General features: G+C 40.4%; 1 protein-coding gene across 22 annotated transcripts in view; it reads right to left on the reverse strand.

Moving 5' to 3' along the window:
- Positions 1 to 26,755, reverse strand: part of LOC108711853 (receptor-type tyrosine-protein phosphatase S) — a 554,677-nt gene that overhangs the window by 155,271 nt on the left and 372,651 nt on the right. For 16 of the 22 annotated variants that reach the window (XM_041560777.1, XM_041560762.1, XM_041560744.1 and 13 more), the window contains 6 exons: positions 21,933 to 22,050; positions 11,816 to 12,403; positions 11,151 to 11,248; positions 4,725 to 4,978; positions 4,516 to 4,606; positions 2,802 to 3,017 (listed from right to left, as the gene is read on the reverse strand). In XM_041560777.1, coding sequence (XP_041416711.1) covers positions 2,802 to 3,017; positions 4,516 to 4,606; positions 4,725 to 4,978; positions 11,151 to 11,248; positions 11,816 to 12,403; positions 21,933 to 22,050 — 1,365 coding nt within the window. The remainder of the gene's footprint in view (positions 1 to 2,801; positions 3,018 to 4,515; positions 4,607 to 4,724; positions 4,979 to 11,150; positions 11,249 to 11,815; positions 12,404 to 21,932; positions 22,051 to 26,755) is intronic. The other 6 variants (XM_041560819.1, XM_041560807.1, XM_041560797.1 and 3 more) reach the window with 1 other exon arrangement.

Genomic DNA, 26,755 nt, shown 5'->3' on the forward strand with positions numbered 1-26,755 from the left:
TATGGGGTCCAATTTCCAAAACCCACCAGCACTCCCTGGCCTCTCAGATACAAGCTGGTCCGGTGCACAGTTAGAGGGGATCGGCAACCCTTAATGAGACATGTCAGCAAGAAGGAAACCGGCACTCAGGACTCAATGCAAGCGGGCAAAGCCCTGCGTGTTTATTGCAACGTTACGTTTCGGGGGCGTGTCCCTTCGTCAGACAGCAAATCACACCACGAAGTGAACCTTTTAAACATTCCTTAATGCATATTCGTGAATTCACACACACTTGATTGATAACTAAACAATTGATTAATACAATTTGTGGATACATTTAAACATCAATAATCATCAGTGAAATCACCATAGGTAAATGTAAAAAAAAAGTTTTTTTTTTTAGAAACAAAAAATTAGTACTGCAAAGGGAGTGCCACTGGATCTGGGCATTACAAACAAGGGTGCCACGTGGACTGAATGAGGAATTCAATCTAGCTTGTTATCTTTGAGAATCCTTGCTACTTTTAAATACACTCAAAAATGTTAATATGTTGCCTTTCCTCTCTACTTTGCAGATATTGAGAATTGAATGGTAAAAACTAATTTACTTGATGTGATAAAGTTGAGGGCAAGATAGTGTTTCAAGCCTGGGCAGAATGTTACATGGTTTTTAAAGTTTTTAATGTTTATTAAAGGAATGTTTTAATGTTTATATTGATATACTATTTAACTTTTTTCACAGCAAATTTTTTTCAGTATTTTCTAAAAAAAAAAATTTAAATTTTTCTAATACCTCGGTAACTTTTTGGACTTTTTTTTACATTTACCTATGGTGATTTCACTGATGATTATTGATGCATGAATGTATCCACAAATTGTATTAATCAATTGTTAAGTTATCAATCAAGTGTGTGGGAATTCATGAATATGCATTAAGGAATGTTTAAAAGGTTCACTTCGTGGTGTGATTTGCTGTCTGACGAAGGGGCACACCCCCGAAACGTAACGTTGCAATAAACACGCAGGGCTTTGCCCGCTTGCATTGAGTCCTGAGTGCCTGTTTCCTTCTTGCTAACAAATCATATGGGGTGCCACCCAGTGCCTCTAATAAGTTATTACAGGAGTGTTCCCCTTTTTCTTATATATACACCTTTCACTCTTAAAAATACAGTTGGAAGGGATCCAAAACCCCTCCACCGATTGGCCAAATTGCCTACTTACAAACCACTGGTGTGGTATCGAACATGTAGTAAATCCTTGCACAGTCAGGCCGCACAGTTCCTTCAAACTCCAGGATAAAATCTAAAATAGTGTAAATCTATTTTATTATTAAAAAATCTTTAAAAGATGAATTGCTCTCACAATTGTTTAATTGGGGCGAATCACATATAGTCTGATTTGGTAGCTGCAATGTTCCAAATGGTGGTGCTGCCACCAGATGAAGGGGAGATTGCACGGGCTCTGCAGGAAGTTCCCCGAGAGGATCCGAGATAAGCTGACAAGTGAAGGGGATATTGCACGGGCTCTGCAGGAAGTACCACGAGGAGAATCCGAAAAAAGATTAATTGCACAATTGTTTCATTGGGGCAAATTGCATATAGTCTGATTTGGTAGCTGCAATGTTCCAGAGGGTGGTCCTGCCGTTTTTTTCGGATTCTCCTCGTGGTACTTCCTGCAGAGCCCGTGCAATATCCCCTTCACCTGTCAGCTTATCTCGGATCCTCTCGGGGTACTTCCTGCAGAGCCCGTGCAATCTCCCCTTCATCTGGTGGCAGCACAACCATTTGGAACATTGCAGCTACCAAATCAGACTATATGTGATTCACCCCAATGAAACAATTGTGAGTAATAATAAAATAGATTTACACTATTTCAGATTTTATCTTTATCCTGGAGTTTGAAGGAACTGTGTGGCCTGAGGGGACCTGTGCAAGGACTTACTACATGTGAGATACCACACCAGTGGTTTGTAAGTAGGCAATTTGGCCGATCAGTGGAGGGGTTTTGGCTCAAACACAGAAATATTTATAACACTTATTTGAAAACTCTCTCCCTTCCAACTGTATTTTTAAGAGTGAAAGGTGTATATGTAAGAAAAAGGGGAACACTCCTGTAATAATTCATTAGAGGCACTGGGTGGCACCCCATATGATTTGAACATATTGCACTATTTTGGTTTCTGTTGCCACAGGCACTGATCCCTTTTTTTTGTTTTTGCTTTTTGGAGATTTTTGTGTGGTTGAGAGACCGTGAAGAGATCGGCAGGAGACAAAAAACCTGAAGGACTAGCATTTTTAACCCTTCGTGTTTTTACATCTAAGCCAAAAGCTGGCCATACACAGTAGATTTTAGATGCCGATTCGGCCCATTTAGAACTGAGTTAGCAGCTTATCTGGCCATGTATAGGGCCCACCCTGTTTGCATATGAAATCGATATAGTAATGTTTAAAAATCCCGTGGTTGGGACTAGGGACTATTAACATGATGATGCAGTCTCCTGACAAGCCTGCATAAGCACCTACTATGAGGCGATTGTTGGTCCAAGGGTCAATTGTTTAGATCATTCAGTATGACCAAAGCTCATGATCACCTCATCAGGGATAGATCTGCTTGTTTGGCGACCTCACCAAATAAGTGGATGCATGTGTATGGCCACACACAGGTCAATAGGGTAAATAACCCAGCAACACATATTTTGCTATTGGTGACTGATATGATAATTTTTTTTAAAGGACTGATGGGTTCCTGTTAACTATTTCTTTATGTTCCTTCTACAGTATATATTTCGATATTAGAAAAAACAGAAAGTAGAAAATACTCACCGCCTCTGCGCCTTCTAACATGGCCAGTAGGAAGAAAACATATTTCTGTCCAATTTCCAAAGCTTTGTTCTCAAAGCCATAATAAATCTTTTGATCTCCAAGAGTAAAATGACCAGGAAGTGTGCGAAAGCCAGCAGCAATATAAGGTTTGGGAAACTCCAAATGCAACAAATGACGAAGGCTGCGACGATAAACTTTTGGAATGCTCTGAATCAGCTGAAAGTATCAGTATATATGAAAACTATGTTATAAGAATTGGCTAATCAGGTAAAAATTATAACTATAAACTGTACAGTTAACACAGTATGTAGCAGAGAGGGACAGGTAGTAGGTGTTTTATTTAGACTACAAAATTGACCTTGACGGATGTGCCTTTTTTCAACCTAAATTACAATGTTAGGAAAATATATATATATATGCTGGATCAACATGCTGGATCAACAATGATTTAGAAAACCACATTTTAATATACTGTTTGTAGAGGACTTCAAAACACAGATAGAGACTGTGGATTTAAAACAGAGTAAAAATGACAGTGATAACAGTCCTCATATGATTGCCTTAGGAAATAAATGTCACAACCTAAGTGGTTTCAAAAGGACACTATTTAAAATTAGTTGTCAATATACTATTCACCTGTTTATGTAATTTAAGCCTTTGACTGTCAAGGATGTAGAATCTAATATTTAAATGGTGGAAGGAGCAGAGGGGTATGCATGATTAATCCTGAGACCCAATCATCCCAGAAGCAATTCCAAACAGCAGAAGATGAGCAGGGACCTCAATTCTGGGATGGCAGTGATGCGATTTACGTAGACTTTACTAAAGCATTTGATACAGTGCCACACAGAAGGTTACTGGCTAAATTAAGAAATGTTGGCCTGGGACATAGTATAGTACTGGCTAAAAGATAGATTACAAAGAGTGGTGGTAAATGGAACATTTTCTAATTGAACCAGTGTTGTTAGCAGAGTTCCGCAGGGCACTGACTTGGTCCTTTTCTTTTCAACTTGTTTATTAATGACCTGGAGGAGGGCATTGAAAGTACTGTTTCTATTTTTGCTGATGATACTACATTGTGCAGAACTATAGGTTCAATGCAGGATGCTTCCACTTTGCAGTGTGATTTGACTAAGTTGGAAAACTGGGCAGCAACCAGGAAAATGAGGTTCAATGATGATAAATGCAAGTTATACACTAAATGGCAGTGTGTTGGGAGTTTCCTTAATGGAGAAGGATCTAGTTTTTTTTTGTAGATAACAAGTTGTCTAATTCTGTGGCCAATAAAGCAAATAAATTTCTGTCTTGCATAAAAAAGGGCATAAACTCAAGGGGGTGATTACATAATTATGCCGATTTATAGGTGCCGGGTAAACCTCACCTAGAGTATGCAGTACAGTTTTGGGCTGCAATCCTTAAGAGGGATATAAATGAGCTGGAGAGAGTGCAGAGACATGCAACCAAGGATGGAAGATATACATTATGAGGGTAGACTGTCAAAGATGGGGTTGTTTTCTCTTGAAAAAAGGCGTTTGCGAGGGGACATGATTACACTTCACAAGTATATTAGAGAACATTATAGACAGAGATGGCAAAATACCCTTTGTGCCATTTCCTTTACAAGTAACATACATATAAGTTACCAAACAATTCTAATTTTCAGCAATAAAGAATACTATAAAATGCAAAAATCAGTGAATTAGGCTTAACTTACTTCTTCTAGGTCCATTTCTTCAGGGCTCCCCCAGGGGTTTAAGAAATGATCGCGAGATTTTTTCAAAGGTACAACAACAATGTAATAGATCCTATAATAGAATGGGGACAATAATAATATATAACACAATTCTGTAGATACATAGTAACATAATGCCTAAACTCTCTTAACTTGCTATATCTATATACATTTCCTCACTACGATCTTACCTGACTGGCTCGGATGTCTCTACTTCAGGAAGTAGAACCGTGATGCTACCATCTGGATCAGGTTTTCTGGTTACCATGGGTTTCTGACCCAACATATTAGGAGCAGTGCGAGCAGCAACAGTTTGCTGAAGACCACCCAGAGTGTTGCCACGATTGGTGAGAATAAAGCTATAATGTGTTTTTGGTCTGAGGTTAGTGATTAATTTCTTTGTGGTTCTTCCATCAACCTCCACAGTCTGGATATTGTATTGAATCTAAAGAAATTTTTTAAAATGTAATATTTAAAAAGTGGTAATAAGTTTGCAAAAATGCATATGGAAGTAACATATTTTTCTCCTATAATTTTCTTTTAACATACCTAAAATGGGCAAACACTAATAACTGATAAACGCAAGTCACTAATGATTATAGAATAGTAAATGCTGTGACACAAATATATTGGGTTTTTTCCCAGGCAAGAAGCCAAATTATTTAAAGCAAACTCCAAACATACTTTCATTTATTAAAGGACGCCTATCGTTGAAAATTTGATTACCTCACTGGAGATGCAAGCAAATCCAGCCTGAACTCAAGTAAGGGCAAACTATTTATTCCTTTAAGTGCTTAGCCACCTGAACTGGGAGGGAGTTCCCAGTGTGGACAGCCATTTTGAGGCAAGCACATGCACACATCACTCAATATGCTCTTAAATCATCATGTGTATAATGAGCAAGACAGCAATTTGCTCTATACTGTATGCACATGCATGTCACCAAATATGGCTGTGCTAGCACTGATGGCATAGCAACTGAGAGTGGCATGGGGAAGAACACTTTTCACCCTACCAAAGTGCAGGCTCTATCAGCATGCACCTCTGGTGGAGGGAACTATTTTTCGATGATATGTGGTCTTTAACTGATCTTTTCGATCAGAGATTTAACTATCTATTAACTAACACCATCTAACACTACTCTATTGTAATCTGTTTTTAAGGACATAATACCAAGAATACAGGGGAATGCCCCTTTTTATATAATTAATGACGGATCTCTCATCTCACAATTCACTGAATTGCTGTCTCTTGCCGACCACGTTTCAAGTCATAAACAGATACGTCTACATCACAAATGGCTTTTGTAGTAGTTACATAGTTAAATTGGGTTGAAAAAAGACAAAGTCCATCAAGTTCAACCCATCCAAATAAAAACCCAGCATCCATACACACCCCTCCCTACTTTCACAAAAATTCTATATACCCATCCCTATACTAACTATAGAGCTTACTATCACAATATCTTAGAATCTACAATACTCCAAACAGGAATAAATAAACACCAAGTATCCAGCCCAGTGAGTCATCCACATAAAAACGATAGACTTGGTCTCTTCCTTTGTTTGGAAGAGGTTCACGTGTGAATGAAGAGCTGATACTGGGGCTACTGCAGAGTCAAAAGAAGCCACTCTAATTTAATTTAAGACTTTGAACATCCAATGGCTATGTTATAAGATATAAATTAAACACCACTCCTTTTCCTTTTAGGTTGTAAGTTCTATTGAGCTTCTTGTTTAATTTATTGATTATATTTTTGTATGTAATATGTATGTTCAGTGTATACACTGAGCCACACCCAGAGAGATGCATTAAATAGTCAAATAATAGAAAAAGATTTACAGCCATTATTTCATCTTTTATAAATCATCATCATAAGACACCAGATCCTGAAAGCTTCATATCTTTCTACAACAAAAGCCTAGCACTTTTTTTACATCACTTTTTTTTTTTAATTCTATCACAATTTATACCTATTCTACATATTTTAGTCAGGACAGTAATAATTCAACAGAAAGGCAGACCTCCCACTCCCCTTGCTTAATCAGAGCTGAATGGGAATGCCCCACATTTAAATAAAAAAATTAAAGTATTTTAAAGTAATAGAAATATAATGCATGTAGTAATATATATCTTATATGTATATATATCTTAGTTTCTGCCTACTTCAAAAGGATTGTAATGAAACCCCAGTTAGGTAGTAGATATCCTGAGTTAGGTAGCAGATATCCTGAGTTTTTATGACCCAAACTCTAGTTTCTGCCAACTTCAAAGGAGTCCATCCTGTTGTGTAATAAAATGCAAAACACAATATAGGATGCTTTGTTTCCTAACTGATATGTAAAATAGTGGGTGACATACCCTGAGAAACAATCTGGAGAGAGTCTTTTACATTTCAAAGAGGAACTGTTTGTACAGTTGTTATTGGTAAAAAGGACATCTAAAGAAATTAGAATTAGAAACAGTATAACAATGGAGCAGGTTTTTGGCTGATTAGGAGGAAAGCAGAGGAAGAGAAGAGGGAGAGTGAGAAGGAAGGACGTATAACCTGTGGGCACATTTTGAAAGATCTCTGTATAATTTACTGTCTCTGGGTTGAATAAATAATTTCAACTCTGGGAAGCTTGGTTGCATAATTTTACCTTGCTGTGGTAAATTGCGAAATCTACATCTCACAACACTATACGGAAATATATTAATATCTATAAAACAACAACAATGCAGTATTGCCCGTCACTGGTAAAACTGCTGTCTTTTCTTCAGAAACACTACTTTTGTTTATTTAAAAAAAGCTGCTGTGTAGCAATGGGGGCAGCCATTCAAATGAGAAAAGGCTCAGCTTACACAGCAGATTGGAGAGAAGCTCTGTAGAACATAATGGTGTTATCGGTTATCCACTATTTAACCTGTGCCAATTTCCGCCATTGCTGAAGCAAACAGATCAGTTTTACCAGTGCAGGGCAAGAGTGCGTGATATTTTCATTACTTTAAAACAATTTCATTTTTTAGTGTTAACAAAACTTAAAAATATACCCTGCACTCAGTGTCGTAACTAGAGTGCGCGGGGCCCCTTGCAAAAAAATCTTCAGAGGGGCCCAGCACACTCCGATCCCCATCCTTCCACTTACTTCTCCACTAGAACTCAACACAGAGTCCCTCTGACAGTATTCTGTCAGAGCAGGCATTCAGTGCCACAGGAGGGGTGGTCACAGAAAAGCATATTGGCTTATTAAAAAGGACCTGAATAATTTCAAATTTCCATTCAATCGTGTCAACCAAAAAAAACACTTCACCCTACATACATTTTAATCTTGTTTCCTTCAGTCTAGGAATTCACAATTACAGCAAGCAGACAGGTGCCATTTTGTGGACCCTGTTATTAAGGCAAGTTTTGCATCATCCCAAAATCCATATGCCGTGCACAGGCTATACAACTATAGACAGTAAAAAGATAGAGGAATGTGAGTAGGGCACTGACACCTAGAAAGTACAGAAAGTGATTGTTATGCAGGCATTCTATTGACTTTAATACATTCTTCAGGTTACCAGAAAATAATGGTGTAAAATCAGGGAAATGTATTATGCATTTTATTTATTTTTATTGCCAGATGTCAGCAACAACCCAGGTAATTCACACATACAAAGAAATTATAACAAATAAGTCCATAAATTAAGTTATGTGTAATAAAGTGGAAGGACACAGGGAATAAGTATTGAACACATGAAGAAAAGGAGGTGCAAAAAGGCATAGAAAGTCAAGAAACCATCTGAAATCTGTCAGTATTTAGTTTAGTCCTAATTGATGGTCTACAAAAGGTATCACACAAGAAGCATCTCAAGATGGGTAAAAGCAAACAGCTCTCTCAAGACCTTCTCAACCTTATTGTTGTAAACCATGCTGATGGCATGCATGCCATGCATGCGCCTGGTGTGCTAGCCTTCATGCATACGCGTGGAAGTTTACAAGTCGGGAAGGGCCCCGGAGACTGCTAGGAGGGGCCTTGGTGTCGCGGCCCCGGTGGGCCCCCAATGCTCCAGTCTGACCCTCTACAGAAGTATTTCTAAGCTTCTGAACGTTCCAGTGAGCACTGTTGGGGCCTTAAACCAGAAGTTGAAAGTACATCATTTCACCGTAAATCGGCCACCACCAGGTGCTCCTCGGAAGATTTCTGACAGAGGAGTCAAAAGATTAATCAGAAGAGTTTCCCAAGAGCCAAGGTTCACTCATGAAGAGTTTCAGGTACTCGGATCACTCATAAATTAGCAGGTACAGTTGTTTCAAAGAAAACAATAAGTAATGCACTCAACCGACATGATCTCTATGCCACTGCACTGCCGAAAAAAATCATGTTAAATTTTGTTTAAAGTTTGTTGCACACCATTTGTACAAGCCAATGAAATTCTGGGAAAGTATAGTCTGGTCAGATAAGACCAAAATTGAACTCTTTGGATTAGGGATGCACCGAATCCACTATTTTGGATTTGGCCAAACCCCCCGAATCCTTTGTGAAAGATTCGGCTGAATACCGAACCGAATTCCGATGGGAAGGAGAAAACAGTTTTTACTACCTTGTTTTGTGACAAAAAGTCGGCCAGGCAGAAGATTCAGCCGAATCCTGCTGAAAAAGGCCAAATCCTGGCTGAATACTGAACCGAATCCTGGATTCGGTGCATCCCTACTTTGGATGTCATTGCACACACCATGTTTGGAGGAGAAATGGCACTGCATATCACCCCAAAAACAGCATACCAACTGTGACGTTTGGAGGTGGGAGCATCATGGTGTGGGGCTGTTTATCAGCATATGGCACTGCCAGACTTATATAATTCATATAATTGAAGGAAGGATGAATGGAGAAATGTACTTGAAGGAAAGATGAATGGAGAAAGTTACCTTTTTTTAAAGGTACACTTTATTTCTTTTAAATACAAGTACAAGTAATAAAAAATTGTATGTAAAATTACATTTGTCTCTGGTTTTGTTCACTCAGTGGAAACAACAGGGAACTTAACTTAGCAAACTTTGGTAGATGACATAGATTTGTACATGCATCACATCCTACCCTCAGTATCCCTTAGTTCTGCCCCAGGTCCTGACTCCCACCAGGGACTCCATATTTTTTCAAATTTGGTTGCGCTGCCTCTGGCTTCATAGGTAAGTTTAAAGGTATTTTCTGATTGTACCAGGACATTCTTGATAAGAATCTGCTGCCATCTACCAGGATGCTGAAGATGAAATGAGGGTGGGCATTCTGCAAGATAATGATCCCCAACACACAGCAAGGAAGACAACTGCTAGAATAGCCTAGTCAATCACCTGACTTGAATCAGATAGATAACTTGTTTTCAGATAGATCACCAGAAATAACGACTTTTTCCAATGACTTTCTAGTTTCTAAGTTTTGCTAATGTTGAAGTGCAAAGTGTAATTTTTCACCTTCTGAAGCAGCTCTGGGAGGGGGGGGGTCACCGACCCTGTAAACTATTGTAAATAGATACATTTAGTTGATACATTTCTTATCTTTGTCCCTGCTGAGGATAATCTCTGGGTTTCATTACAGGCAGCTCTTAGAATTGATGCAATAGTTGCTTAATACTCTAGAGATGCTGCTGAGAAATGTATCAACTAAATGTTGCAAAATGTTAACAGTTCAGAGTCTGCGCCTGAATCACTGAGCTGCCAGACTCAAACACCAGAGACACGAACATTCAACTTTAAACTTAGCTTTTGGAAAAACAGTGAAAAATAAATGATGGAAAGTAATTTAAAAAAGTTTTTATTTCTGCGGAAAAATCTAAAAACAACTGGATTGAAAAAAGTGTTTGGAAGGTGAACAATCCCTTTAATACCACAAGTACAGTGGGCTAAGTGCAATTTCAAGAGTAATCACCATGATTTTTACCCACTATATAGCTTTGTTTTGTTCCTCATGATTTCAGTCGCAATTTAAAAAAAACTATAAATATCATCCTTTGTGATTACAGGCTAGTACAGGGAAATGCATATGCATATGAAATGTTGCAAGCTTATTCCCATTACTAAAAGTTAATACTACAAGTAGCTATGCAAGAGAGGATTCAAATAAAAAATAACAAAATCGGTATAAAGGTGATGTATAAATATATAAGGGAATTATATAATAATCTCTCTAATGCTTAATTTACCAGCTGACACAAGGTCGCCCATTTCGATTAGAAGACAAGAGGTTACACCTAAATATTCGGAAGGGTTTTTATATAGTGAGAGCTGTGAAGATGTGAAATTCTCTCCCTGAATCAGTCATACAGGCTGATACATTAGATTGATTTAAAAAGGCTTTGGATGGCTTTTTAGCAAGTGAGGGAATACATGATTATGATTAAGATAGCTCATAGTACAAAATGATCCAGGGACTAGTCCGATTGCCATTTTGGAGTCAGGAAGGAATTTTTCCCCCTCTGAGGCAAATTGAAGATTTGCTTCCTCTGGATCAACTAGCAGTTAGGCAGGTTAAAATAGAGTTCATGATGTACGTGTGTCTTTTTTAAACCTAACTTACTATGTTACTATATACTAATAAGCAGCCATAGCGGTTGCTTTCAGTATGCTGTAGCAAAGTTTTTACTTTCTGACTTACTTTGTATAGCATCATTGAAGTGTAGTTCTCAGGAAATTCCCAACTGAGTAGGACTGAAGTCTTTGTGACCATCTTGACTTTGAAATTTTTTGGCAAAACTGTGAACAAATAAAGAGAAAAAAAACACAAGTCTTATATAAGATGGTAATTTTGAATGAAACTAGTATCCAGAACAACAACATATGAAACACTTTGTAGGAGGATACATCTTAGTCTGTGTTGAACTCATACCACTGAACCACAATGTTAATGCCTAATTTAAAACAGCCCACACTGCTTCATGACTCCAAAAGCATAAAACCACTTGAGAAAATGTCAGCCAGATATATGAAACTGCAGAGAAGGAGACACAGACAAGGCTATAAATATAAGCATGTCACAGGAGGATTTTGTAATAGTAACACAGAAAAGAGATTTTGAGAATTATCCCACCTGTGATCACACTGATGGCCTCAGACATTCCCAAGTATTGCCTTCACTAAACTTTTTTGAAAAGTACAAAAAACTCACTTACCTGTAATAAGTCAGATTTAGTCAACACTAGAGAAAAGCACCATGCTTTTTATTTTAAAAAGTCTGAAGTAATTTGCTGATGGGTCTGCTGCTGCTTATTTTCAAGCACCACCAACAGTAAATACCAAGAAAAAATGACTGATAAGCCCTACCTTGATCCAATAGGAAAGTGCGGTACTGGACTGTTGGACTGTAAGGACCAGGACCTTTACTCGTGTGTGCACGTATTTTAACTTCATAAACAGTGTTTGGGTTGAGATCAGTCAAAATGAAAGAGCTGTCTGAGGATGGCAGGTCCATTTCCCAGGGTTTTTCTGAAGAGCCAGCTATCCGATAAGCTAGAGTGTATTTAGTTATAACACCATTTCGTTCTGCCAGGACTGGAGGCAACCAGTTCAACTGGATAGATATAGAGGTGACATTTCCTTTTTCAATTAGTTGTGGAAAACCTTTGGGTGCATCTTCTGGAACAATAAATTCTTTCACAACTTCCTCACTAAAGCCCACCCGGCCCTTTACCGCCATTTTAAAAATGTATGTGGCTCCTTTATGAATATTTGTGGCAAGGTACTTTTTTTCTAGTCCTCCAAACTCTAATGTGGAAAGAAGAATAGCATCTTGGCGTCCAAATTGAAGCCGATATCCAAAGACATGTCCCTCAGACTCCCTTGGTGGTTCCCATTCTACAAGGAGGCTACTGTCTGAAGTCTGATGAACAAAAAGATCAGGTTTCCCAGGAACTGTATACAAAAATCAAAAAGATCACATCTATGAACAACAATTAAAACTTTAATAGTTTATTAAAATGAATCAAAAGTGTTTATGATTTTAGGGGAGCATACATTGCTTTAATACAAACCCTATTATAGCCATTAGATTAGCTGCAATAGTGCAAGCTAGAATGCTATATTTATTCTGTAGAATGTTTTACCATACCGGAGTAAAAAGCTCTAGAGGCTCTCTGTTTGTTTAGGATAGCAGTTGCAGTATTAGCTTGGTGTGACATCACTTTCTGCCTGAGTCTCTCCCTGCTCACTCATAGCTCTGGGCTCAGATTACAGCACAGAAGGGGGGGGGGAAGAGGAGCAAAATGAGCATGCTCACGCCTGGGGCAAGGAGGTTTAATCTGAAAGAAGGAAGTCTGATACAGAAGCCCATGTGTACACAATAAAAGGAAAGAAATACAGTGTTTCTTTTGACGGAGGACTCAGCATTACTTTGAGAGTTTACTGGTATATTTAGGTGTACTTTTTTGATAAGGCTCAGGCCCGGATTTGTGGAAAGGCCACCTAGGCCAGGGCCTAGGACAGCAGGATTATAGGGGGGCGGGCATGCTGCCCAACCACACCTGCATTGGTTCAAAACACTGGGGATGCGCTGGAGATACAATCGTTTTTTACATTTCCTGTGCAAAAATCCCCATTGCTCCAGTCCAGATAATGAAAATTGCACGAATAAAGGGGAAAGGAAAGGGGCGACAAACAGGAGTGAGCCCTGGGGCGCCCACTATGTAAATCCTTCTCCTTTAAAAGGACCAAAATTACATCAAAAGTTTTTAACACTTTAAGTGCCACAGATTGCAGAATCTATACTCTATGGATTAAGGAAATATTAAGTTGCATGTATTGAAGATCCTATGCTTCTGGACAGTGGCATAACTAGTTGTTACTGGGCCCCATAGCAAATTCAATTTAGGGCCCAAAAATATTTATAAGTTGGCCTATTTTACCAAGATATATGAAAATTGCTAATTAATTAGGGTCTCACTGGGCCCCCTACACTCCTGGGCCCCCCTGCAACCGCAGGGTCTGCTTCCTCTATAGTTACGCCCCTGCTTCTGGATGCACAGGCAGTTCACCAGCTCTTCTGCTTTTTTCCCCTGTACAAGGCATCAAGGAGGGTGGACGAATGCCCAGATACATCATGTTTTCTTTAGGGAAGCACCGAATCCACTTTTTTGGATTCAGCCGAACCCCCAAATCCTTTGTGAAAGATTTGGCCGAATGCCTAACCGAATCCTAATTTGCATATGCAAATTAGGGATGAGAAGAGGAAAACATGTTTACTTCCTTGTTTTGTGACAAAGTCATGTGATTTCCCTCCCCACTCCTAATTTGCATAAGCAAATTGCATATGCAAATTAGGATTCATATTCGGTTCGTCTGAAAGCACAGACGAAAAAGACTGAATCCTGGCCAAATCCCGAACCAAATCCTTGATTCGGTGCATCCCTAGTTTTCTTGCATCTAGAGTACAACAGTGTTGCCTCCCTGTCATTTTATGCCACATGGCAGCCCTCCAACTGGACCTGTGTACCTCCTTCATCGTCTGCCTGCAGGAACATACCCAAAGATAGAACCTGGGACCGTTTTATTGCCCAATAAGACTCACACTTTAAAGGGATTCTGTCTTGATTTCTATGGTGTAGCTTTCATCACTAAATTACACTGTGTACATTGCAAGTAATTCACTTTAAAATGTTATTCTTGAACAAAAAAGTTTATTTATTAACTGTAATACTGGTGTGTAGGCTGCAATCTCAGATCATTGTGCCTCGTCTTGTGCTTTCAGAAAGACCCAGCACTTCACAATGGAACTGTTATCAGATAAGCTTTAATTTCTCTTAAAGTAACAGTAACATCAAAAAAATGTTTAAAAAAATTTGTTAGTACACAACATAAAAAAAACACATACACAAATTTGCCCGAAATTTGGCTGAAAAAGCAAAGTCTTTATTAAGAAATAACTTACAGAAACTCTGCTTCCTGTCTTCTACAGAAACGGCGAAAGGGCGACCATCCATTGAGCGGTGCTTGATTTCTCCTTCCTGGCTCTCTGCTGCTGGATCCTTCAGCTGCCACATTCTGTGCTTTCTGTAGTGCAGCGGTGCTTCCAGCAGGAACTTGAGGCAGATCTACGGTGCCGGTGTTCCTATGGGCCATGATCTCTCTATCACTGCTGTAACAGCTCAGACCCTACAAGATCCCCCTCCGCCCGGGGAGGTGAGACCTGGTCAGTTCCCTGTAAGGCGGCTGTGTGGCAAGGGGAGAAAGAAGACTCTTCACAGTTCTCTTCACAGTTTGCTGGGACAACCGGTAGTGCGCCCTCGCAGCTGCGCGCACCCGCTGCAACTGTTTCTCTCTGGCGCTTCGCACCTACCGACAAAAGTCCCACCATGCATCCGTCCCATCTGCTGGGCAGCTTCTCCGAAAGCGTTACCGGCAGTGGGACGCAGGGACTTGTAGTCACCTGGATGCAGAGCCCTGCAGCTCAGCAGTGCCTGAGCTGTTACAGCAATGATAGAGAGATCATGGCCCATAGGAACACTGGCACCGCAGATCCGCCTCAAGTTCCTGCTGGAAGCGCCGCTGCACTACAGAAAGCACAGAATGTGGCAGCTGAAGGATCCAGCAGCAGAGAGCCAGGGAGGAGAAATCAAGCACTGCTCAATGGATGGTCGCCCTTTCGCCGTTTCTGTAGAAGACAGGAAGCAGAGTTTCTGTAAGTTATTTCTTAATAAAGACTTTGCTTTTTTAAAGTATAATTTGTGTATGTGTTTTTTTTTCATTGTGTACTAACGAATTTTTTTTTAAAAAAATTTTGATGTTACTGGTCCTTTAATGTAGGCGTCACAGTCGGGCTTGGGTGTTTTATTATTGAGTGCTATTCTCATATCTACCACTAGGTGGGGCATGATTATCCTGTTTCATTTCCATTTTTCTTTTGATCAGCTGCTGAAGTGCAGCAGTAAGGGCTACATCACACGGAGCTACTTATCATGGCTACAAAATGGCAGAAAATACCCTCCCATAGACAATACTGAGAATGGTCTCTGCTTAAACACACGTAATGTCTTATGGCAAGCTCTACTAAATATAAAAAAAGCCGGGGGGCGTGGCCTCAGCCGAACAGGATGGACTCTCAGCTGAGCTGCTTCATTACCGTGCCTAAAAACACTTTGAATATCCTGCCATTGCTGCTCACAACCCACCAGAAAGGCAGCGCTCCGGCTATCATGGGAAAACACTGCATCCCCGGTCAGCGAGGCAGGACTGCTCCTAATACCCCCTGGAATCCAACATGGCTCGGCGCCTCCACAACCCAGGGCAGCGGTGCGCGCCAGGACACATACCGCAGCACGGATCAGGCTGAAAAGGGGAAAAGCCTTGGTGCCTCTGCAGCTTAAAAATTGGGCAGGTATGCTAGAGACTCTCCTGTTAATCCAGCCTCACAGTATAATAACCAGCCTTTTTCTCCTCCATCCTCCCCATGTGATTCCCCAGAACCCTCCCCTGCCAGCTTCTCAGATATAGGTACACTGGAACAAGCAGCCAAACCAACTTTGGCAGAGCTTAGGACACTTATCAGTAACAACCATGCTGTCAGTATTGCAAAAATTGATGACCTAAATCTGACTTTGCCCTGCTTAAGCACAATGTGCAAAAGATAAGAGAGTGCACAATAAAGGTGGAGAGGCGTATCAGCACACTGGAAGAGATCACTGCTGCTATTACAAACAATTTCTCTGAGGTGGCGCAGAAACTTTGCAGTCTAGAGGCAAAAGCTGACAATCTAGAAAACAGCCAAACCAACTTTGGCAGAGCTTAGGACACTTATCAGTAACAACTATGCTGTCACTATTTCAAAAATTGATTACCTAAATCTGACTTTGCCCTGCTTAAGCACAATGTGCCAAAGATAAGAGAGTGCACAATAAAGGTGGAGAGGTGTATCAACACACTGGAGGATATCACTGCTCCTATTACAAACAATTTCTCTGAGATGGCGCAGGAACTTCGCACTCTAGAGGCGAAAACTGACTAGAAAAACAGGTTGCGGAGGAACAATATCAGGCTTGTGGGGCTGCCAGTAAGATCTGAGGGCAATAGTCCTGAACTACTCCTTGAAGCACGGCTTTGGGACAAACTGGGAAGAGACATCTTTTCGTCGGCATTCATTGTGGAATGTGCCCACAGGATTCCAGCTCGTCCTCCATCTCCGGGTGCCCAGACAATTTATTGTGCGGCTGCTCAATTATCACCGGGACAGGATTCTGATGCGAAGCCCTCAAGAAACAGGAGATTATTCATGAAAATGCCAGAGTCTCCATTTTCTCGGTGGAAATACGCAAACATCGGCTTAAATTTGCAGAGGCCAAAAAACGTCTGAGGCAACTCAACTTGCACAATACACAATAAACAATGCTTTTCCCTGCAAAACTGAGAGACCAGGAAGGAGACAGGGCACACTTTTTCACTATGCTGGAGATGTTGTATGATGGCTGGAGACCAGAGTTTGGAGATCTGCTCCCCGTTAACTACAGCGAGGAAGAGCTGCCCATTTGCACTGAAGTAGCTACCTATTCGCTACATCCTACTGATCTGTAAGCATGGATCATGTAATTGTTAAACTCTTTTAGGGCCATAAGGTCCGGTTATCTTAGGCCTCTTACACACAAGAAGTTCTTTGTTATGGGTCTAGGCCTACCCATGTTTGGGGGGTGGGCAGGGTGGGATCTGGGTTTGTGTGGGTTTTTTTTTGCTTGCTTGTTATGTTATGGCTCACACAGGTTGCTCCCCGTTAATGCAGGTGCCAATTGCACCCCAGGGGCTCCCCTGCTGGGGATCTGACCATCCAGCAAAAATATACCCTTGTCATTATAAACATGCAGACCTTATCTATCATCTCCTGAAACACCAGGGGACTGAACTGTAAATACACGAGGGCCTGTCTGTTTGACTATATTAAAAGACACAAAGCAGCAGTCTTGTTTCTGCAAGAGACTCATTTAATGGGCCAAAATTCCTCTCCCTCAAGCACCACTGGGTGGCCCATACCTACCATGCCCCTTTTTCCACCCATGAGAGAGGAGTCTCGATACTCATTAGAAAGGGCATACTCTTCCAGTGCATTGGGATCCATAATGACTTTTATGGAAGGTACATACAGTAGTCCTGCATTGTAAGCTTGCTAACCAACTTCTCACACATGTTAATATCTATTGTCCTCCACCATTCTCGATAACACTATTAGAATGGGTATATGCAGCACTTGCCTCCTTTCCTAATGCTGGGTGACTATAATGCAACACTCCAACCCCAATTGGACAGGCTGGGTCAAACTAGTGGACATAGTCTGGGTTTAAAAAGGTGGGTGGATAATCTAGGTCTTGTGGAACTTTGGCGATGGAAACACCCAGGTGTGAGTCAATATTCGTGCTACTCAGCCAGACATGCCTCCTTCTCTAGAATAGATGTGGCCCTAGCCTCAGCAGACTTCGCACAGCTGCTGATTACCACTAAATATCTCCCCAGAGCTTTCTCTGATCATTCCCCCCATGCCATCTCTATCCACACGGAGGCCAGAGGCAGCGGGGCTAGCTGGAGGCTGTGTCCCCTCTGGCTCTCCAACTCCCAAGTCAGGGAGTGCTCCCAGGAGGAGTATGTATCATACTGAGAGATCAATCAAGGTTCTGTCACCCGCAAGACCTTATGGGAAGCTGCCAAAGCAGTGGCTAGAGGTGTTTTAATCTGTGCGATTGGAGAAAATATTTAAAAAGGGATTACGATCTCAGCCTGGCAATTATAGGCCAGTAAATTTGACATCTGTGGTGGGCAAATTATTTATAGGCTTGTTAAGGGATCACATTCAAAATGTTGTCCTAGTGAATGGCATTATAAGTAGCAATCAGCATTGCTTTATGAAGGATAGGTCATGTCAGACAAGTCTGATTGATTTTTATGACGAAAAGTGGGGGCAGTAGATGTGATCTATTTGGATTTTGCCAAAGGGTTTGATACCGTGCCCCACAAACGAATGCTGTCTAAACTAAGGTAATGACTTAATGAAGTCATTTGCACATGGATAGGAAAATGGCTACAGGATAGGTTGTTGTTAATGGTATATTCTCTATAGCTTGACAAAGGGTCAGGTGAGACCAGAAACGTTGCTGTTATACCCTAAAGGTTTCCAATAAAGGCATTTTTATTTTATGAAGGAGTGGTGCTGTTTCATCTTGTAACCTAATATTCTCTGCTGGGAGTAAGGGGTCCCTCAGGGTTCGATATTGTGTCCACTTTTATATCAAGGGCAAAATAAGGTATTGAGCTATATTAAAAGGGCCATAGAGTCACAGTGAGAGCAGTTAAGATTGGAATTCTCTACCTGAATCAGTGGTAAAGGCTGATACATTAGATAGCTTTAAAAAGGGTTTGGATGGCTATTCCCATGTGACAATCTCCATTGCTCCAGTCCAGATGATGATAATTTGCACGAATAAAGGAGAGAGGACAGAAGCGACGAACGGCAGTGGGCCTAGGGGTGCCCACTATGTAAATTCAGCCCTGACCAGGGCTACCTTTTCTCTAGACCAACTTTCTCAATACCTGGGTACTATTGCCTTTACCCAACTAACACAGGAGGAGTCAGCCTACCTAAATCGACCCATAACCGAAACAGATGCAGCAGAAGCAAAGCAATATACACTCTCCTATCTAATAAAACCCCAGGCCCAGATGGCTTCCAGGCCGCCTGGTACACAATGCAGGGAAACACTCTAATTGTATATGCATTTGAACAGGGCTCTCTAGCAGCCTCGTTTTATGAGGTGGCCATAGTACTGATAGCAAAGAAAGGTAAACACCCGCGGCTCTGCGATTCCTTTAGGCCAATATTGCTTATTAAAACTGATGTCAAAATACTCAACAAGATCCTAGCTACTAGGTTATGTAAAATTGTCCCCTCCATTATACATGTGGATTAAACCAGCTTCATGCCTACCAAATCTACTACATCTAATCTAAGGAGAGTATTTATGCATCTCCAAACCAATCATATCAATGCTGGCTCTAGGGTACTAGTGTCACTGGACGCCAACAAGGCATTCGACTCAATAAAATGGCAGTACCTCTGGGAGGTAATGAGGAGATTCAGATTTGGCCCAGGGTTCCTCAAATAGGTCCAACTGCTTTATCTTAAGCCTATGGTTCATATTAAAGTCAACGGTACCCTATCCCCTCCCTTCCCCCTGGCCAGGGGTAACAGATGGGGTGTTTTCTATCTCCGCTTCTCTTTGTGGTGGCTATTGAGCCCCTGGCCATTGCTCTCTGACAATCCCCTGGGATAGTGGGTCTAGTGCACTAGAGGATAAACTTGCACATAATGAGGCAGATCTCCTCCTCTTCCTTGAGAGACCTGTGGCCTATCTACAGGAGGTGCTGATGATTATTGAAAGATTCTGGGCTCACAATAAATAAGTCTAAGTCCATAATTTTTCCATTGATCACATACCAGTCCATCCCCCTGCCACCCAGGGACTTAAATGGGTGACCAAGTACCTGGGCTTCATCATCTCCTCAGATGTTGACACATAGATCCTAGAGAATATTTATCCAGTTATTAACCAGTTTAAGTCTGTGTTGACTGTCTGGTCTTGCCTCCCTATTACGCTGTGGGGCAGAGTTAATGTAAAAAAAATGATATACTGGCCCTGGCATTTCAGGTACATAGAGGCCCAATCAGCCCATATGGAGGCCCCAACAGCCCACTAAATAGAGACTTTCTATGGCACCTTATAGCAGCCCTCTGGCATTTGCCAGAACCCACAGATTGCCAGTCCAGGCCTGGCCCTACCTCACCTGCATTACTACTTCCTTGATAGTCAAATCCATAACATTCATAGCTCGTTCCAAAGAGATGTTGCTAATGGCCGCAAGGCTGTGCTCACTAGAGGGGCTTAACAATATAGGGGGCTAAAAGACTATGAAAATCACCCAACCACCATATCCACCCATGCCAGAGCATGGAGAACTGCTTGCTCATTCACAGGGCACAGGCCACCTCTAATTACCCCTTTCTGTCTTTGTGGAGAGACTCCAACTTGCCACATCTTAAATCCCTTCAAGATTTTACATACTGGCCACTACTGGGCTTAAAATACCTAGGGGACATTCTCATAAATCAAACATGCCCCACATTCCAGCAACTTAAGATTCAACTCAATTCCGCCATGTTTTTAAAGTCCAATTCTCCTCTCTGGAGATAACATACAATACCCCCCGTGGAACTGATTCTCCATGATCCAGTAAAAAATAAATTGACATCCAGAATATATCAGGCAATTATGGGCACAATCCCTTCACCCTTTATTTGAGCCCGATGACTCTGGCAAAAATCATTTCCGACACTGAGAGAGGAGCAGTGGATTGAGGCCACTGAGAACATCTATTTAGATTTAATTTTCCTGCGAGACAAGCTGATCCAATATAAATTTACCCATCAGCTGTACATTAGCCCTGAAAGGCTCCAGAGAACAAGTCAACAGCCGGAGGCTAAGTGCCCAAGATGCCAGGCACAGGGGCATCTTTCTTACATTTGGCACGGCAGTGCCCCCCGGTACAGAGTTTTTGGGGGAGGTCATGAAATACTTAGCAGACAACCTGGCACTTCCTAACATGTGCACCCCAGAGACATGTTTGCTAGGCCTGGTGGAGGAGCTAGTACCTCTGAATAAAGCTAGATCACTTATGTGGACAATCCTATACTATGTGAAAAAAACTGGTTATTATGAGGTGGATGAGTACAAACTCCCCAACAATTAACCCTCGATATTCGACCAATAGTAAATTTGCCCCTTACTCTATTACATGCATGTAAACTGATATACAAACCTGCCTAACTTTGCATCCCTTGATGCATCGCTGGAGACATCATATGTCAATATTTAATTACATCTGTAAACCATGTTTTATTTTGTTCAATTTCTTTACATCTTATTTTTTCATGTTTCCCCATTCCTGTTCCCCAAAATAAAAATAAAGACTTTAAAAAATGTATATATAAAAAAGCTCTTTTGAAAAATGTATTCTGTTGGAGGAGCAATATTACTGATGAATTTTGTAGAAAACATGTTTTTCCTTGACCGAAAAAGACTGCATAATTTGTTTTTTTAGTCATTTGATTGCATCCTTGCCAAATGTACTGCAGTTTTGGTGTGTTTATTGGATTTGTAGCTTCAAAGTGCTAGAAAATGATTATTTGTATCTGTAAAACATTCAGTGTACAAGACTACTACTTTCATTGTGCAATATTTTTTTTTTTATAACTTAGTTTATTACATTAGATTTTGCATTCTGCACTGTTCTGCATTATTTATGCATTTACATGCCAAAAGTTCAGACTCCATCCCCCCCAGTCTCCCATCAAAATGTGCCACTCTCCTATTTTTGGGATAACTTGCATGCTGCATTAAATAGTTCTTAAGAATCTCACCTGCATCTTTTGTAGTCACAATTTTGGGTTTGCTGCGAGCTCCATCCCCTTTCAGGGTGTAAGCAGCAACTGTTATGGAATAAGACGTTTTTGGTTGGAGACCAGATACTATCATTTCCTGTTAACAGAATAAGAAAAAGCAAAATCAATTATATTTTCTTGTACTGCAAAATACTTCTGATTTGATTTCTGTTTGTGCATGCAGTAAAACAGTCACAAAAATGTAGGTACTTCCAGCACACAGTTATTCAGTCAGGGTGCAAAATGCTGTAACAACTTTCAAAAATGTGGATTTTTAGCATATAAATACAATTATGTAGAATATGACCGTTTCTAATTCAAGTACAGAACTGGTAGTTCTACTGGAGGGAGAGAATCAGCAGGCTTAGACTGGCCTGTGAAATTTACATAACCTCTGTGGATTTCAAACTATGCTTTTTAAAAAAATTTATAGAAGGTGCTGAAGAAATACCACTTGTGAAAAGTAGGAAAGAGTTAGTTTGGAACTTTGGTGGAGTCAGAGAAAAAAACAGACAGCATATTTAAGCAAGAATATCCAGGGAGGCGGTTAATTATATAGAAAAGAACAACACAGCTGGCTCTAATCCCTCATACAACTTAGTAAAATTATCTAAAGCACAGAACAATTCTCTGCACTCTGCACAATTGCAGAACTATAGCTCACCCAATGGGAGAGGTTACCTGGGTGTAGAAACCCAGGTCACCTCTCCCAGCAATCAGCGCACTCACCAAATCCGGTAAATGGCCCGCAAGGTGGCCCGCAAGGACAGATTTTCAATAAGGCTTGGGGAGGCTAAGCCTCCCCAAATCTGTTTAGGCTCAATTATGTGGAGCGCTCACCTCCCCAAATCACACTTTTGTAGTGTCAGGTACTGTACTGTGAGACCCACTCCTGTCACTGGGTCAAATCAATATCCAGAAAAAAGCCAGCAGCACACCGAATCTAGTTGTAGTTGTGTTCAAAGATGAAAATGTATTTAGCCCATATGCAAAAAGGCAACGTTTCGAGCCTACCAGGCCCTTTATCAAGCTTGTATAATATACTTGGGGTGCCAGTACCCACTAACTATTATTATATTTAGGACTGTACCCACTGACTTGCCATATAAAACCTGTGATACCTATCCAGAAACAAGTTGTTCCAGAAAGCTCCAAATTCTGGGAAAGTCATTACCCCTAAACTCCATTTTAATAAAATATTTTTTCCTTTTTCTCTCTAATAATAAAAGAATTCCTTCTACTAGATGCTATACTAAAGTATACCAATTATTAGGTTTAATTAATATTTAAATCTTTTTTAGTAGACTTTAGGTATGGAGATCTAATTATGGAAAGATCCGTTATCCGGAAAACCCAGGTCACGAGCAGTCTGGTTAACAAGTCCCATATCATACTGCCCACTGCTTCACAACATATCAAATACTTAGTTTACCAGCATACACTAGCTGTCTGCCTGTCAGTGCTTTTTGCACTAATGAAAATGACTTTCAACCCTTTAAGGAAAAGACATAAAACTCTAAACCTCACTAGTTCAAAAACAAAGTAACTAAAACTAATTTATCTCGGACTCCATCCTTCCTTAGTTAATACTTATCAGCATTCAAGGATTTAAAATTAAATTTTAGGGCAGAGACACACGCTGCTATTTCGGGAGATTAGTTGCCCAATGCGAAATCGCTTCTTCTTCGGCAACTAATCTCCCCGAACTGCCTTCCCGACGGCTAGAATGTAAATCGATGGCAGTATAGCAATCGGATCGATTTGGTTTCGGACAACTTCGGAAAACAAAGCATTCGAAGTACCATTCCGCCGGCGGGAAGGCAGTTCGGGGAGAGTAGTTGCCAAAAGAAGAAGCAATTTGTCATGGGCGACTAATCTCCCGAAACAGCAGCGTGTGTCTCTGCCCTAAGACTGCCTGTATATTACCACCCTTAGCCTCCCCAAACAAAAAAATCACCCTCCGCCAATGATGGCTTGTGTCGATAATTCAGTCAAAGAAAGTGCACGCACTCCTGCAGCCAGCCGGTGAGGTAGAAAAGAAGTTTTATTCCATTTTGTCAAAAGTCAAACATCCTAACATGTTTCGTATCAAAGGATACGTAAACATAGGCACAAATGCTAGTAAACCGTTGCAAACATTTAAACTAAATTAAAGGTTCCCAATTAAAAACATTAACCCTTAACAAGTCTGAAAAAAAAACTTCAACTGCAAAGAATATCATTAAACTTTTGAAGAAAGTTGAGGAAAATCCAAAATTATTCCATTGCATAACAATTAAACCTTTAGATACGCAATATAAGCATTATAAGCCCTTGATCTCATTTTTATTTGCGCTAGATGTTCCTCATTAATTATTAAATGTCCTAAACCCAATATTAAAAACTCCTTAAAGTGCAAAAAATATACTGCATAATTTGTAGAATCATTTCGGTGTGTTTAGATACTATTTTCTTAATAATTGACTTTACTTTAATTTAATTCATTTTGATTCATTTTAATTCCTCAATTAATTATAGTTCATTTTAGTTCATCAATACACAGAAATCCAAATTAATTCAGGAGAAAATTGATCCAAACAATCTCTAAATTTGATCATAAAGCAATATTAAATTAATCCCCATAACACGGTTTATACATGGTGCGATGATAAGGCATACAACACGAACGAGCGATATAAATTAATTTTTGGCACTATTTAAATAAACTAAATTATAATTTCCGACTAATCTTAGTATTTCAAGTATATATTATTTTTACTTTCAAATACATAATATTATGGCGTGCCCAATTAACACCTAATAAAAAAGGCGCAGAATGCAAAAAAGGAATTATCAAGACGCAGACTCAAAAAGAGCCCCCCTCTTTTTGAGTCTGCGTCTTGATAATTCCTTTTTTGCATTCTGCGCCTTTTTTATTAGGTGTTAATTGGGCACGCCATAATATTATGTATGATCACATTCTTCAGTGTTTAGCGAAAAACAAGGGATAACTATCTTGGTTAAGTGTGTAAGTGCTCGACCAAGAGAAAGGTACATACCGTATGTATCATTTGAGCTCCACTCTTCTCAAGATCCTAATGACCATTATAACTCCTATAGACTAGGGGGCTCTTATCCATTTCAAATACAACAAGCAACGTCAAACCGAAGATTTAATCCGTTCGGCTGCCGGGTATCTAGGGCAGTGCTGTCCAACTTCTATGGTACCGAGGGCCGGAATTTTTCCAATCTACATGGTGGAGGGCCGAAAACGGAAGCCAGTGTTAGCCACTCCCATGTTACCACAAGACCATGTCCACATTAATAGCACACCAAAAAACCAAATGGTTGGTGCTTACTGCAGGGATCAGGGCTGGAACTAGGGGTAGGCAGAGTAGGCAGCTGTCTAGGGCGCCATCATGGATGGGCGCACTTTTTTCAAGCGTTTATTTAATAAATTTTTTTAAGTAATCATGGTCACCCAGTTGGGTGAAATCCATCTCCTTCCCCTTCTCCCTCTAGCCGGCAAGTAATAGCTCCTTCTGTGCGGTGCACCGCGATGTGCGTAGATGCGTTAATAATGTCACTGATGTGATGACAGTGAGAGGCAGAGAGCTGGCGGCCTGCTTGGTGTGGCACGCTCTCGCTGCTCTCAGCCTTGCACAGTTGCACTGAACTGAAGACATTCTTTCTATTACTGTGAAAGTTCGAAGCTTCCTGCTGGCACAGCCAGGTACAGATTTGGGGCCCATATGTTTGCTGTTGCTGCTGGGTGCTGGCACAGGTACATAAATACTTGGGGGCAATATGATGTTATCAGATTTATTTTTGGCTGCTGTTGACACAGGTAAAGATTGGGGGCAATATGATGGCTGCAGGAGGGCTGTATGATGGATGGCTGCTGAGCTTGCTTGCACAGGTACAGGGGGCAGTAATATAAATGAAAAAGTTGCCACACTATAGAAGTGACTGCGCTCTGGGAGAGTGGTTTAATAGGCTTCTTCTATCTCAGTGTACACCCCCACCTCAGGTGTAGAGTAAATCAATTGAAATTGGAGTTACTGAGAGAAACAGCCATGGATGCAGTGCTTGCTGCTAATTGTGCTTTATTGCCACGACATGTTTCGGGCTCAAGGCCCTTTATCAAGTGTTATATTTTACACATGAAGAAAAAACATTTATACAGAAATAGTGTAAAAGACCTCCCCTTAGGGAGTTGTGCAAAGTCCATCAGTGTCCAATCAGTCCATTGTTCCACTTAGTGTGATGCACCCCATGCAGGTGTGTGGGAGTTCAAGTGGGTGTGTCAAACAATTAAACAATTAGAAGTTCATGGTACTGCCATTTCAATTGCCTACCTTGGAATAGTCACACCTGAAAATAAACGTTGTTTTATATCACTGATTAGTGTTTTCTAACTTGCAATACTAAGCTTGGTTGAAAGAAATCAATTCACATTATACCACAAATATATTCTATATTATGTAGTTGCCCATCTTACCATTACGTAGTATTATAGCACTCATTATGAAGTATTCTATTGTTTCAAACTGGGCAAACTAGTTATCTGTAAAGGAAACAGAAATATGTATCAATTGTGTTACAGGGTAATACATTATTGCAAGCAGGCAATTGTAACGAATGCATATTGTTACGCAGGAAGTTATGTTGCAAATTAAAAGAAAACCTTGTTGCAGTGGTTCATTTTGTTACAAAATCTCAAAGATAACATTTTACATTCCAGCTGTCATTCAGGCCTTGTGGGTGTAAAGTATTTAATCTTTTTATCCAGAATCCCTCTTTTTGTAATAAATATTGTCTCA

The sequence above is a fragment of the Xenopus laevis genome, chromosome 1L (genome assembly GCF_017654675.1).
Source record: "Xenopus laevis strain J_2021 chromosome 1L, Xenopus_laevis_v10.1, whole genome shotgun sequence".
NCBI lineage: Eukaryota > Metazoa > Chordata > Amphibia > Anura > Pipidae > Xenopus > Xenopus laevis.